Consider the following 13621-nt stretch of genomic DNA (forward strand, 5'->3'; position numbering starts at 1 on the left):
TGGTTACCACTGTGTGGTTTTTGTCCAGCCTGAGAGCTTCAAAAACAATTTAAAATATCTTCTAACTTTGTTTCAAGGAGGCTTTGGTAACAATTACAATTACAAGACAGCTATGTAAAACAGTTTTCTTCTCGGATAAACTCAAAACAATTCAGAGAACTGGAATATCATAGATTCCACATTTTAAAAATTCTTTTTCTCAGACTATCTTAAACTAAAAGTCACCTATAAAGTAGACATTAAGTGAATGGGAAAGGGAACTGTCCAGGATAGGAAGATGAACAATGCCATGTATCTTGGGAAGGAGGAAGGAAGAAAAACTGAGATTCAGTTCACAAGAAGTAGCAGTAAGAAGGAAGGAGCATGATGGTGGAGAAGGGGTTCATGATGAAAAGGGGTGGTGGTGGTAATTGTTTAAAACTGTTTTTAAGAAAAATGTGGACACCTAGGTTCTTATGCCCAATGTCAACAGAAAATGGGAGATTATAGTTTAGAGAAACTAAACTAGGGAATAAACTAAACTTAGGGCTAAAAGGTGGAATAAATAAGGCACAAATCAGAATGTGGTAAACTGTCATAGTGAAAACAGTGGGATTTAGTGCAAGTCTGCACAATGGTGGCACACTCTGCCCCATTCCCATATTTCACTCCAGAATACCAGCTTTTATGATCCAGGAAGAAGAATGAATTCTTTCAAGAAACTATAATACTCCAAAGATGACTAATAGATTCTGACATTTGGGAGTATCTATCAGAAAGCTGTTTAGCCAAATACCCTACAGAACTCAAGAGAACTCAAACCAGCCTTCTGATTAATATAAATACCCAAGGTTCAGCAGATATTTGAACAAAGCCTCCATGTGAATAAGACAAGCTATTCCTTCCATTACAGAATATGGCAGTATAAGAAAGCAATCAGAAAAAAGAAAAAGGTGTTTAGAAATTTTTTTAAATGGAAGTTTAAATAAAGAGACTTGTAACAATGCCTACTATTTTAAAATTTCAGAACTACAGGGGGAAAAAGTTTTTGGAATAGGGAAGGGAGAAAAGGACACAAAGGATGAGAACTAAGAAAGGCACGGTAGATCATGCTGTAGACAGCAACACTGGAAACTAGACCAGGAAGCAGTACTTTCAAAGATCTGAAGGAAAATATTTTCATCGCAGAAGAATTAAGATTTTCTTAAATATATAATGTCAGAAAATAAATTTTCACCTAGGCAAGGTGGTGCATGCCTGCAATCCCACCATTCTGGGAGGCTGAGGCAGAAGAACTGCAAGTTTGAGTCCAGCTTGGGCAATTTAGGGAGATCCTGTCTCAAAGCAGGTCCAATCACAGTACCACCAAACCCAACCAAATTATCTGTTCATTCTTTCTCAGAGAGTTATAGGAAAGGATGGTCCCTCAAAATGAGGTAGTAAACCAAAAGAAGACAAAAGATTAAATTCCAGAAAGAGAGATTTGAAAAGGAATATAAACAGACAAAATGGGATTCCTACTGCTAGCTAATTGGCAAGTCTAAAGAATAACCAAATCTAGAATGTAGCAAGAAGGCACATACTCCAAGAAGGGGGGAGGAGAGTTAGTTCATGTAGAAAATTCTGCTGGGAGGTTTATACAGCTACTGGAAGATACAGCAGAGTTGGGCATATGCTCAAAGAAAATAAAAAATTAAGAACTATTAAATTCAGGAGAAAGATGTATAGGCTAAACAATAAACAATATATTCTTGACTCAGCAGTCAGTAATATTTACAGTTTGGTTAAATCTAAATATTTGCATACAGATTTAACTGAAAAACAGACACATATACACTATTCAGAAATATGGAGGGGTAAACAGCAACAGAAATTGTACAAACGGTCGCCTCTGGAATGCTATGAGGTGAAGGCAGAAATGGAAGTGATTTTATTTTTGTTACATATTATTTTCACTAATGATGAGGGAAAAATATAAAGACTAAAAACCCATACTTTCTAAAAGATGTTACAGTTTTACAGGTTTGTTACAAAAATAATAGACGAAGCAATTTCAAGTTAAACATTACTAAAAATTTTTAAAAATCAGTGTTTCAGAATTTTCATTATTTTTTTTGTTTTTATAGGCATATGGTTGCAGTACATGATTGCATTCATCATGGGGAGTTAGCACATGCACACAACATATCAATTCTTTTCAGATTCTCATTAGTATATTAAACATGCTTGTATTCATGAAAATGAGAATGTGAAATGCTGTAAATTTTGACATCTCTCAGAAGGCTCTTGCTTTCAGCAGCTGAAATGAGACTGGTGGATGTGTGTTGCCCTGCATTGGAATACCTGATCATCATGTTCATTTTCTTCTATAGTTTCAGTGTTAGCTTGAAGTGAAGTCTGGACATCTACAGGGCTCTCTTCAAATTCTTCTATTTCTTCATCCTCATTCTCATCTTCTCCACTTCCATAATTAGTTAAAGCCTGAGTTTCCGCTTTAGACAAATCTGAGTTGATTGATACACAATTTTTAGTAAATTTCAACATTTTTTTTTTGAGGTGAGGTCTCTGTTTTCTCTCAGGTTGGTCTCAAAGTCCTGAACACAAGCAAACAAACCTCCCACCTCAGCCTCTAGAATAGCTGGAACTATAATCATGCACCATTGTGTCCACATCATTTAATCTTTATAATGAATGGCTACCATTTACTGCACATCATGGGTGCTTTACATCTAATGTCTAAAATCTTCAAATCAGTAAATAAAGTACTAGAAATTGTGGGGCAAAAAGGCCAGGTAATTTACTCAGGATCAGACTGGAACTCAAATTCAGAGTTTGACACTTAATTCTATATTCATTATATCCCTCTAAACTGTTTTTAATAAGGGACCTATAAAGAACTAAGGTATAAATATGGCATGGAGCCTTTAAACTTACTAATTGACACTGGGCATCCATCACTTTCTTCATCTTCCTCTTGATCAGAAACATCAGATCTTACATTTTTGGGACCTTCGGCACCATATACCTCAGATGTCTGAGTCTGTTTAACTGTTTCAGTTTCATCTTTGTCCTGGTAGCAAATAATCTGAGTAACTAATTCCTTTAAATACTTCAAAATGGTATACAGTAAATCCTTTCATAAAAGTAATGATCATTACGTAAGAAAAATACAAAGAATCATTTTTGGCAGTCTAGTTTTTAAAAATATTTTTTGGTACTGACAACTGAACCTAGGTCCTTTACACTGAGCTACATTCTTTTTTCTAATTTTTCATTTTGAGACAGGGTCTCACTAAACTGCTAAACTGCCCAGGCTGGGCTCAAACTTGTGATCCTCCTGCCTCCTCTTCCCAGAGCACTTGGATTATAGGCATGTGCCACCATGCCCAGCTAGTTTGTTGCTTGTTTATTTCTGGTACCAGGAATCAAACTCAGGACCTTGTGCTTGCCAGGCAGGCGTGGTGTCACTGAGCTAAATCCCTGGCAAGTTTTGTTTTTAAAAGAAAAACATTTTTCAGAACAAAGAGCATTTGATTATATACTCTGGTCTTAAATATTAAGGTAAAAACTGTTAAACTTATTTCATATTTTGTTCCAAAAGCATTATTTATAGGCATAAATTAATCAAAACATACTTTGTCTTCATCATCAATCTCTCTAGCAGGTGAGCTGTGATCTCCTTCAAGAATCCTTTTGGCCTGTTAATAGATCAGTTAAACAGAATTTAGCAAAACATTTAGGTAATTCAGTAAACTTTAACAAGTGTTGCTTTTTTTTTTTTAACCATCATCCAACTACTTTCTTAAAAATGTAAAGTCAAAAAAGAAATGTAAAGTCAACTATTTTAATCTTAATTAGTTATCTCTATACTAGGGATTGAACCCAGGCCTTCTACTGTATTACATCCCCAGGCCCACCCTCAACCCTCTTTTTAATTTATGTTGAGGCAGGGTCTCACTAAGTTGCTAAACCATCCAGGCTGGGCTTCAACTTGCTTTCCTCTAGCCTTAGTTAGACTCCTGGAGTGCTAGAATTACAGTCCTGTGCCACTGCCCCCGCAACTCCCACATCCTCCTTACATCTTTTAAACTGACAAAACAAAAAGTAACACTGCCCACCCAACTAACTGTTGGATATATTTAAAAAGTATCTCAAACTTAAAAGTCAAAACCAAAAAGCTTGCATTTCCTTCTCCTAAACCCTATCCTTTCTTAGTATTCTCAGCCTCAGTAAATCAGTTTATTGAGCTTGATGCACAGACCAGAGAATTAGGAATCAGCCTTTGTTTAGTATCATTATCCACATTCAAAGCATTAAAATGCCTTACTGAATTATTAAAATTAACCATTGCTGCATATCAATCTAAAAGACATTAGCTTATTTTTTTTAACTTGGACAATTTCAATTCCTAAAACTGGTCTTGCTGCTTCTATCTTTACAGTATCTGTTTAATACGTTAACCAGACAATTTCTTTTAAACTGTACATGAGATTATAATAGGAGTGCTTTTAAATTTGGGAGATTTAAAGAAAGACACAGTCCTTGTCCAACTTTCAAACTTGTTCTCTTAAATTGCTTTTTCCTTCCCTGATTTATCTCCTGTTGGGAAGGAAACTGCTCTATAAGCCCTGGGGCAATTGGGATCAGCAGAATCGGAAGTGCAACATGCATATGTATGCTTCTTTGCTTGCAGGATCCTCTAGCCTGACCCTATGCAATGTACCTCTCAGCTTCCAGCTTTTGTCCCCTCCCTAGATAATCCTAGAGCTGCTCCAATGGGGAAGACAGTTTCCTAGCTGTCTTCCTGGTCTGGCCAAACCAAGAATAAATTCTTCATTGTCTCTGTCTCTCTGTCTCTGTCTCTCTGAAAACCTGGAGGTAGCAAGTGACCAGACCAGGTCTACTAAGACCACCAGAGTCAGGCCTCTGATAAAACGATTATGTCATTCCTCTATTTCAATCTTTCCCATGGGTTTCTATCATGCTGAAAGGAAAAAGAAAAAGAAAATGGGAAAGGAAAGGTGATCCTTACTGTGGTTTCTAAGGCCTCATAACTTGGCCTTACGCATCTCTGTGACCTCATCACCTACATTCTCACTATTGTAGACAGCTAAGTTAGGCAGAGACTGCTAAGCAGTTAGAAAGGGACCCACCCCAAGATAAGAGTCAGAACAGAGACTGAGGCAAACCAGGCCTGTGGTCCTGGTCTGAGTTGATAGAACTAGGCCCCAAGATGGAGACAGAATAGGTAGGCCTAAGTACCTCCCAGAGATAAACAACAGCTCAAAGCTATACTGTGACTAGCACTATTTGGTCCAATCCTAAGCAACAGGACAAACACAGAAACAATGTAATGAAAATGCAGACAGATGGCCAGAACACTCTGACCCTCGCTCCTAACCCTTCCAGAAATGCCTTTGTTCACCTCCATGTTATCAATTCTTGGTACATACCTTATTTTTCTATAAAATCAGTATTAGCTAAATAACTGTACTTGTAGTCCTACAGGTTGATTGTAGTTTGATCCAAGGTAACCTGTGATGTGATGTATAAAATACCCCCAGACAAAGCCTTAGCAGCAACTCACTTTCAGGACACCTCCTGACTCTCAGGAGCTTTCTCTTAATAAAACTTCCCACTCTTAACCTCCCTTGTCCTCAACTTCATTCTCTGGTGTCCTGAGACACAAACTTGGCATATCTAACAGGTTGAGAATTACTTCCCTGTAACATTACCACATTACTTAACGTGCTTCTGAATCCATCTCTTTTTCTGATTTCCAACTGCTTAATCCTGTTTTAGAGTCATTACACAGATTTTTTCACACAAGTTCTCCTTTATCTTCACTATCCTGTTTTTCATGTCTTAGTTCATACTGCATCCCCTCAAAGACCCTTAAGAGACTACTGATCTAAAGTAGTTTGTAGAGACTGCCTTCCAATAATTTATTATGGTATAATACTTTTTTATTTTCCTTAAGCTTTTACCAATGACTGAAATGAACTTAGGTAGAGAATATAAACATGAAGAATAAAGTAGATAGCTTGAATATGTTTATATTCTAAGGAAGAAAGGCTACCTCTTTCAGTCTGAGTCTTGGCCTGCTTTCCCTCTCATGAGATAAGAAGGTCAAGAAAAGAGTACAGGCCTAGGGAAAAAGCCTCCTGATTAGCCTCACTGAGGAGGAACAAACTTCCTACTTCATATCATAAAAATTAATTTGCCAGGGCAGAAGAAAACTACAGGGATGTGAAACTAAATTCCTAACCAATAAAGATATCTGTTGGCTGGAGCAACTCAGGATGATGTATATTCTTGGAGACTCTTTGGGGATTGGCAACAGCTCATTGCAGGCACTTGGTCAAGGACTGGATCCTAGCCCTCCTCCTCTTTGGAGGACTGAATAAGTGACAAGAACGTGAACTGGATATCTGACAATTTACATTTAGCAACAATTCCTGCCTCCATTGCTGGTCATTAGCCTTTACTGTTACTCTTGAGGTTCAGTACTGTAGAACACATACTGATTTATAATGATTAAGTGATATTAAAATAACTACTTCTACTGAGATCAAAGATGACTATAGTTATTAATAATGATCAAGAACTATATTTATAGGCTAAGTATTCCTACATACAGAATGTATGTTATTTACCTCTTTGGCATAAGATTGTATTACTCCAGCTGCTTCTATTTTCCTTTTGCATCTCTGTTTAACAGTTATACTATTATTATCCAAATCTTGCATGAGCTTAAAGAAAGCCAATTCATTAAACAACACTTCAGATATCTCTACAAGAAGATCTTCTCCACAGTCTTTCAGTTTTCTGCCCGCAAATTTTGTCAGTGAATCCTATTCAAAGATAAACACAATGATTTTGAGGTCACAGAAACTTCAATTGTTGATAATAACAGATGATTCAAAGATTAAATTATAATACAAAAAACAGTGCTGTTTTTAAGTACTGAAAAATTTGAAACTGATGGGCTACAATTATTATTATTATTTTTTTTGGTACTGGGGATCGAACTCAGGTCCTTGTGCCTGCACAACAGGCAGCGAAACCACTGAGCTAAATCCCCAGCCCAATGGGCTACGATTATTAAGAAAATGTTAATATTACTAAAGAATATTACTGTATTACTAAGGAGAAATCTTGCTAGTCCTGCTTCAAAAGTATGCACAAGGGGAGGGAAAGAATACATGATCATCCATAAATTTAGTACCTACTTAGTATGATTCCTGGCCACAAACAACATATACTTCCTGGGCCTAATCCCCAAAAAGATCCTAGACAGTACACATATGGGAATAGATATATACTACAGTAAGAGTCATTAAGTGTGATGAGAGAAAAATACAAAATATTCCACATCCTACTGGTACCATTAGAGTATTTTTAGTTTCCTTCTTTATATTAGCCAATCATTCTAATTTAAATTTTTTCTTCAGAATAAATTTAAAAGTAAACTTTGGTTCAAGTTGAAAGACAGCATCATCAAATGAACAAGTCTCCTATATTCCACATAGCTTTTACAAAACCACTTCCCTTTTTTCCTTGAAAAGTATGTATCATGCTATGCAAAAAACAGGCAAAGAACTATGATCCTCAGTGCTCCATCACCCAAAGACATTATCGAGTTCAGTTATGGAAAATAGTACATATATATGCTGAGCGCCCTGCAGGAAAAAAATCCAATAGGATTCAGAAGGGAAAAAGACAGTAATTTTTTTTTTAGGTTTAAATGAAAAATACATTCCTTTTACTACTATTGGTGTTTCCTCTGATGTATTTTTGTAACAGCAGCTTTTGATCTTATTTGATTCCATTCATGGTCCTTGAGCCCTGCACATTCCCTTTCAACTCAAAGGAACACCTTTGCATGTGTCAACACAGTCATCATTGGTGTACAGGTCAGGTTGGATCTGCTCCTAAATCTTTTTCTTAGGATTCAGCTCCTTGTCAGGCTCTCCAGGGAATGCATCCAAGTAACTCTGTCTCCAGAAGCCAAGATTTCAACCTTCTCTGGTGAACTAGCACACATCATCATTGGTTGAGATAGGATTCCCCTCATCTTTGCATGTTTCAGGTCACAAAGTAAAACCACCATCCGATTTTGCATCTGTTCATATTGATTATGCCCAAAGCAGGCTATAAAGAGTTAAGCTCACAATTGACTTGGTTTGAGAAGGGAGTCTAGCCTAAGCCTACATGCTGAGGTCAGAATAACTAGCACCCAAATTCCATTCCCACAACTAAAACCTTCTAATTGGAAGGACAATGTTCTAATTACAACCATGTATTTCGTGTATTCTGCTCCTAATTTGAGAGTGCTTTATTTTGTCCTTTATGAGCCTTGTTTACATTAATTTCCATAGAAGCTGCACATAGCTTGCCTTTTCCCCAATTGACTGCCAATAAAAGTCAGTGCCTGGGACTGGCCAGGGCCTTTGCTGGCTGCACTGGCATTGGTTGTCCTGGTACCCCTCTTCTCTTAGTTCTGTCTTTTAGTTTTATTTCTCAGGCCTGCATTGTATACTGGGCAGGGAACTGGAATCTAACTGCAGAACATAATTCACCAGACCACTGACAACTGTTCTTGGACTGTTTATCCAACTACTTCTTCTACATACAAAGAACTTGCATCAGGATTTTTTTTTTTGTATATCCTTTTATTGGTACATTTTAGGTGTACAATATAATGACATTCATCATTGGAGATATGCACCTTTACATAATCTCTTGGTTATTTTTTCTCCCTTCCCCTGCCCTCCCTTCAACCCCTCCATCCCTCCCTATTTACAAAGACTGTGTTTCCTTTTTTTCATTTTCTCATATTAATTCCATTCCCTTCTTTCCTTCCCCCTACCTCTCCCACTTCCCCTTCCCCTTTGCCCCTTTTTCTATTTCACAGTATTATACCTTTTAGTCCTTATTTACACTTTGTTTCTCACACTAGAGAAACTATTCGGTATTTACACGTGTGCCCTATTTATTTCACTTAAGAGTATCGCCTCAATGTGCATCCATTTAGCAATAAATGTCTCTAATTTCCCGTTTCTGATGACTGAGTAGTACTCCATTTTATTAAAAAAACACATTTTCTTGATCTAGTCTCCAGTTGATGGGCATTTGGGCTGTTTCCAAGTTTTAGCTATTACAAACTGTGCTGCTATGAACATGGGCACACATATATCACTGTGGTATGATTCTTTTAATTCTTTCGGGAAGATAGCCAGCAGGAGAATAGCTGGGTCAAATGGGACTTCCAGTCCTAGTTCTCTGCATTGGGATGTTTTTTGGCATTAATGATGAAACCAATTGGAAGATCTAGAGGGGAAATACCTATTGGCTTAGAGTCAGTACTTCCTGCTGAGGACAGCTGCTTTTTTTCCTTCTTTCCTCCAAGTTTCCCTTTCACCTTTTCTTTCCCTCTCTTTTTATATGTTCATTGGCACCAAAATATCGTTATTGGTGTAGACCTTACCACTTTTTCAGCAACCACAGAATTAGCTTCTAGTGGAGTTCAACATGGGCAGGGTATTTGCTTCACTCCATTTTGTATTTCTGCCTGAATAAAGCTGCTGTATTGGTTCTTCAATTTCTTTCTTCAGTTTATTTATTCTTCAGTACCGGGGATTGAACTCAGAACCCTGTGCTTGCAAGGCAGGTGCTATACCGCTGAGCTAAATCCCTGGCCCTCGTCCTTCAGTTTAGCATTTTCAACTAAAAGTTTTTTCTCTTCTCTCAATGTTGCCTACAAAATTGCTTTCTCCTTCAGAAGAGCACTTTGCTGTTTAAGAGAAATAATTTGATCTGCGATTGGTCAATCGCTTGAAGAACATCATTGTGGATGATGCCAGTGCTCCTCGCCTAATGTTTCTTCGTCAGCCCAGGGGACCAGATAACTCAATGGGATTTGGTGCAGAAAGAAAGATCTGTCAAGCTAGTGTCACTGACTAACCACATCCACAAAGGACATCCTTAATCCACTATGATCAAGCTGGAGGGATTCTGGTGAAGGATTCTGAATATCTCCCTCTTCATCCCTCCCAAAATCTGGAAAACATTCTATTGAGCTATTATACCAGTTTTAACACCTTCCTCATGTTATGTTTTAAAAAATAAATAAATTTAAGAAACCAAAAAATAATAATAATTTGATCTGCCTCTATACCCTTCTTTCCTTTCCAGTCTCTTTAGAATAGCCTCAATGGTTGTCATTTTTCCAGAGAAACAGCAGAAAATCGTGACAAGGCAGACAATGGCTTCAGGGAAGACTTGGCCAAAAACAGGAAGCAACCAGAAGTCAGTAATTTATAGCTCATGAAAAAAAATAGTATTTAGGTAATATTTAATATAAATTAACTTTTATTCTTCAAGTATATTCCCTTGTGAAAAAATGAGGAATGGAGTTGGGGTAGATCAGTGCTGGGGCAAATTGGAAGACCAAATGTCATGTATCAGAAGTCATAGAAATCCACCTAATTGGCTGATCAAGATGTTTCTTAAAAAAGAGAACACAGATGCAGAGCACAGGACCAAAAAGACTCCAGGCTTATGGCTCCTGAGCATTAGGACCAATCAGAAAAATGCTATTCCTACTCTTTTATTTGAATCTAGCACTGTTTGCAGGACCAACTGTAAGATAGTATTCCCAATCCTTTATTTACATATGGGAAATATCAATCTAAACACTGTCTCTGATCCTTCATTTACAACTGGTGAGAGGACAAGCAAGTTTTTTAATAGCTCAATCTATATCCGGCATAAAGCCAAGTGAGTTTTTGATAGGACAACTGTCCCAATGCTACAATGAGGCAGGGCGCAATGCAGGTTTTCTGGATACTAAATCCCCTTTCCCTTTATCCTTTTGGCAGCCGTGAGCCTTCTTTACTGGCTCACTCTCCCCCTGTAGAGTATGCTTTTTCCACCTTCAATAAACCCACACCCTTACTCCCTTTTGTGGGTCCTTTGTCTAATTCTTTGTACAGGACACCAAGGACCTGGAAAGAAACTCTTGGGGACACCCATTTGGTAAAAATCTGAAAGAAAAGCAGTCAAATTTTCTTACACTTAAAAAATTTTTTATTTCCAAATTAATACTGTGGAATCTGCCTAGAAATATAATAGTAAACAAAAGTAAAGAAGGCCTATATGGATCTTGATTTTTTTAAAAAGTGTGAATTATAAAGAAATAATCTCTATCAAGCAGATTCTAAAATAGATTTATTTCTTCCTATAGGAATAGGCTAGCTAGTTAAATTAACAAAAATACATTCATCTAAAAGTTAACTTAAGACATTTTTAATATTTCAGATATTTCTACCAAAGTTTTGCATAATCTTTCAGTTTTCCATCAGCAAATAAAACCAGTGAAGCTATTTAAAGGATTTCTACAATGTACAATACCATGGATGCTTTGTATTTCTTATAAATTATGTAATGATGATATAATAATACTATTAAAGCTAGCATAATTTGGAGACTATTACTGAATTTATACTTTGATTTTTTTTTTTTGGTTTGGTTTGCTGTGTAGTTTAAGGTGGCCTCAAACTCATGGTGATCCGCCTGCCTCAGGTTCTCAGCTTCCTGAGTGCTGGGATTAGAGGTGTGTGTTTTTACAAAATGGAAAATTACAGTGATGGAAATTCCAATCAGTGCAGCGTTATAAAAAAAATTGACAGACAAAGTGATAATAGTATATTTAAAACCAATTTAAACATAGAAATAGGAATCAAAACTTTAAAAAAATGTATTAAGTTTACTGGTACATTTTAAGTATACATTATGATTACAATCATTATTGGGAATTTATACCTGTACACAATATACCTTGGTTCTTATTTCTCTTGTTGCCCTTCCCACAAGACAGCATTTCATAGGAAACTACAACTAATATAGTTTTCTTAAAGCTAGGTCTAAAAGATGATTAAATTAAATGAAGATAGAGACAGGTCTTAGCGTTATTTTTTTTAAATAAGTAAAGGAATAATCTAAAACCTTTTAAAATGCCATACGAAATGCATGCTTAATGGTTGTATCTACTTGAATAAACTGTGTAATGCCAGAAAATGAGGAAAAAATAAAATCCTGAAACAGTACATATTGATAAGGCACACAATATAAACTCTTACCTGTAATATACTTCCAAGTTGTTTATGAAAGAACTTTACAAACTCCTTACTCTCATCATTTTGCTGGGTAAGAGTTAAAACCATGCGTCTTACTGAAGTGAGAAGTTGAGAAGAGCATACATCATCCATGTGTTCCTAAGAAAAATCCTAGTTGGTTAGGATATAAACTTATCTATTATTTTAAAAATATCAACCTACATGATATAAAATTTTTCTTGCATAAATGTTTCTCATAAATTATAGATACACATTTGGAAAGATTTATTCATAAAAGCAGCCAAACTTCTCCCTTACACACACTGAGAGGTTGGAGGTTCAGCAATTTTCACTCATCATACAAAACAAAGGCCAGTACAAATTGGCCGATATATTTTTCATGAATTTCTTTCTGTACTAAAAAGAACTATCCATGCTATAGTTTCCATTTGCCTATATTCCTGTTTGCAAATAATTCAAATTACTCTTACAACCATACTTAAATTCTACCCAATCTTCTATTGATATCTAGTGCACTGAACAATGGTTAAAAGTGGAACACACCTAATCAGCCCGTGCCCTGGCAACACTACACTGGACCCCCCCACCCCGCTCCTCTATAGAGCCACCTGGTTCCACACTACAAAGATGCAGAGGACACCAGACCACCAGACCACGGTACTGAGTCGCGCTGCCCCCGGCCCAGAGGTAGGGGCTTCTGAGCCACTGTCCCACTGCTCCTGGTCCAGAGGAAGGGGTTTCCCAGTCACCATCCCTCCCGCTGCTCCCAGCCCACAGGAAAGGGCTTTTGGGCCACCTTCTGTCCCACCTCTCCCGGCCGAGAGGTAGGGGCTTCTGAGCCACCATCCCTCCCGCTGCTCCCAGCCCACAGGAAAGGGCTTTTGGGTCACCATCCCTACCATTGCTCCCAGCCCCTGTCCCACCTCACCCAGCTCAGAGGAGGTAATCTGTGCAGGCACCAACAGGCCCCACCCCCAGTCAAAATGAGAAAACACGTAAATAAGACTCAAAATCAGACTTCCAGATCACCTACAGCAACCCCAAAGGGAAATGAGATGGAACACTCTGATACTCAATCACCTGGACCCACTGAACTGGCAGCAAAAGGGGATTTGGAAAAAATGAAATCAGAAATAATTTCTCAAATAACAGGAGAAATTGTGTCCCCAGTGCAAGACATGATTAATAAATCCAGAGAAGAGCTCAGGAACATGATGGAATCCCAACATAAGAAACAAATGGAATCCAACAGATGCAAATAGATTTTCAGGACATGAAAAACTCCATTGAAAGTCTACACAGCAGAATGAGCTATTGTGAGGATAGAATTTCAGATACAGAAGATAAGATTGCAATTACTGACCAGGAAAAGAAAAATTGCATCAAATTATACGGGAACATGAGAAATCAATCCAGCAGCTGCTAGATGATGCAAAGAAGATTAACATAAGACACATTGGAGTCAATGAAGAAACAGGAGAGAGTACAGATGACATAAAAAA

The 13621-nt window shown here is 37.3% G+C and overlaps 1 protein-coding gene across 35 annotated transcripts in view; it reads right to left on the reverse strand.

Moving 5' to 3' along the window:
* Pcm1 (pericentriolar material 1) overlaps positions 1-13621 on the reverse strand; it is a 107367-nt gene that overhangs the window by 5205 nt on the left and 88541 nt on the right. For all 35 annotated transcript variants that reach the window (XM_021265084.2, XM_087217173.1, XM_087217172.1 and 32 more), the window contains 5 exons: positions 12123-12257; positions 6636-6833; positions 3615-3677; positions 2914-3049; positions 2323-2483 (listed from right to left, as the gene is read on the reverse strand). In XM_021265084.2, coding sequence (XP_021120743.2) covers positions 2323-2483; positions 2914-3049; positions 3615-3677; positions 6636-6833; positions 12123-12257 — 693 coding nt within the window. The remainder of the gene's footprint in view (positions 1-2322; positions 2484-2913; positions 3050-3614; positions 3678-6635; positions 6834-12122; positions 12258-13621) is intronic.

This window comes from Heterocephalus glaber, unplaced genomic scaffold (genome assembly GCF_053883595.1).
Source record: "Heterocephalus glaber isolate CG9 unplaced genomic scaffold, H.glaber_assembly_v1.0 deba00001461, whole genome shotgun sequence".
Lineage (NCBI taxonomy): Eukaryota > Metazoa > Chordata > Mammalia > Rodentia > Bathyergidae > Heterocephalus > Heterocephalus glaber.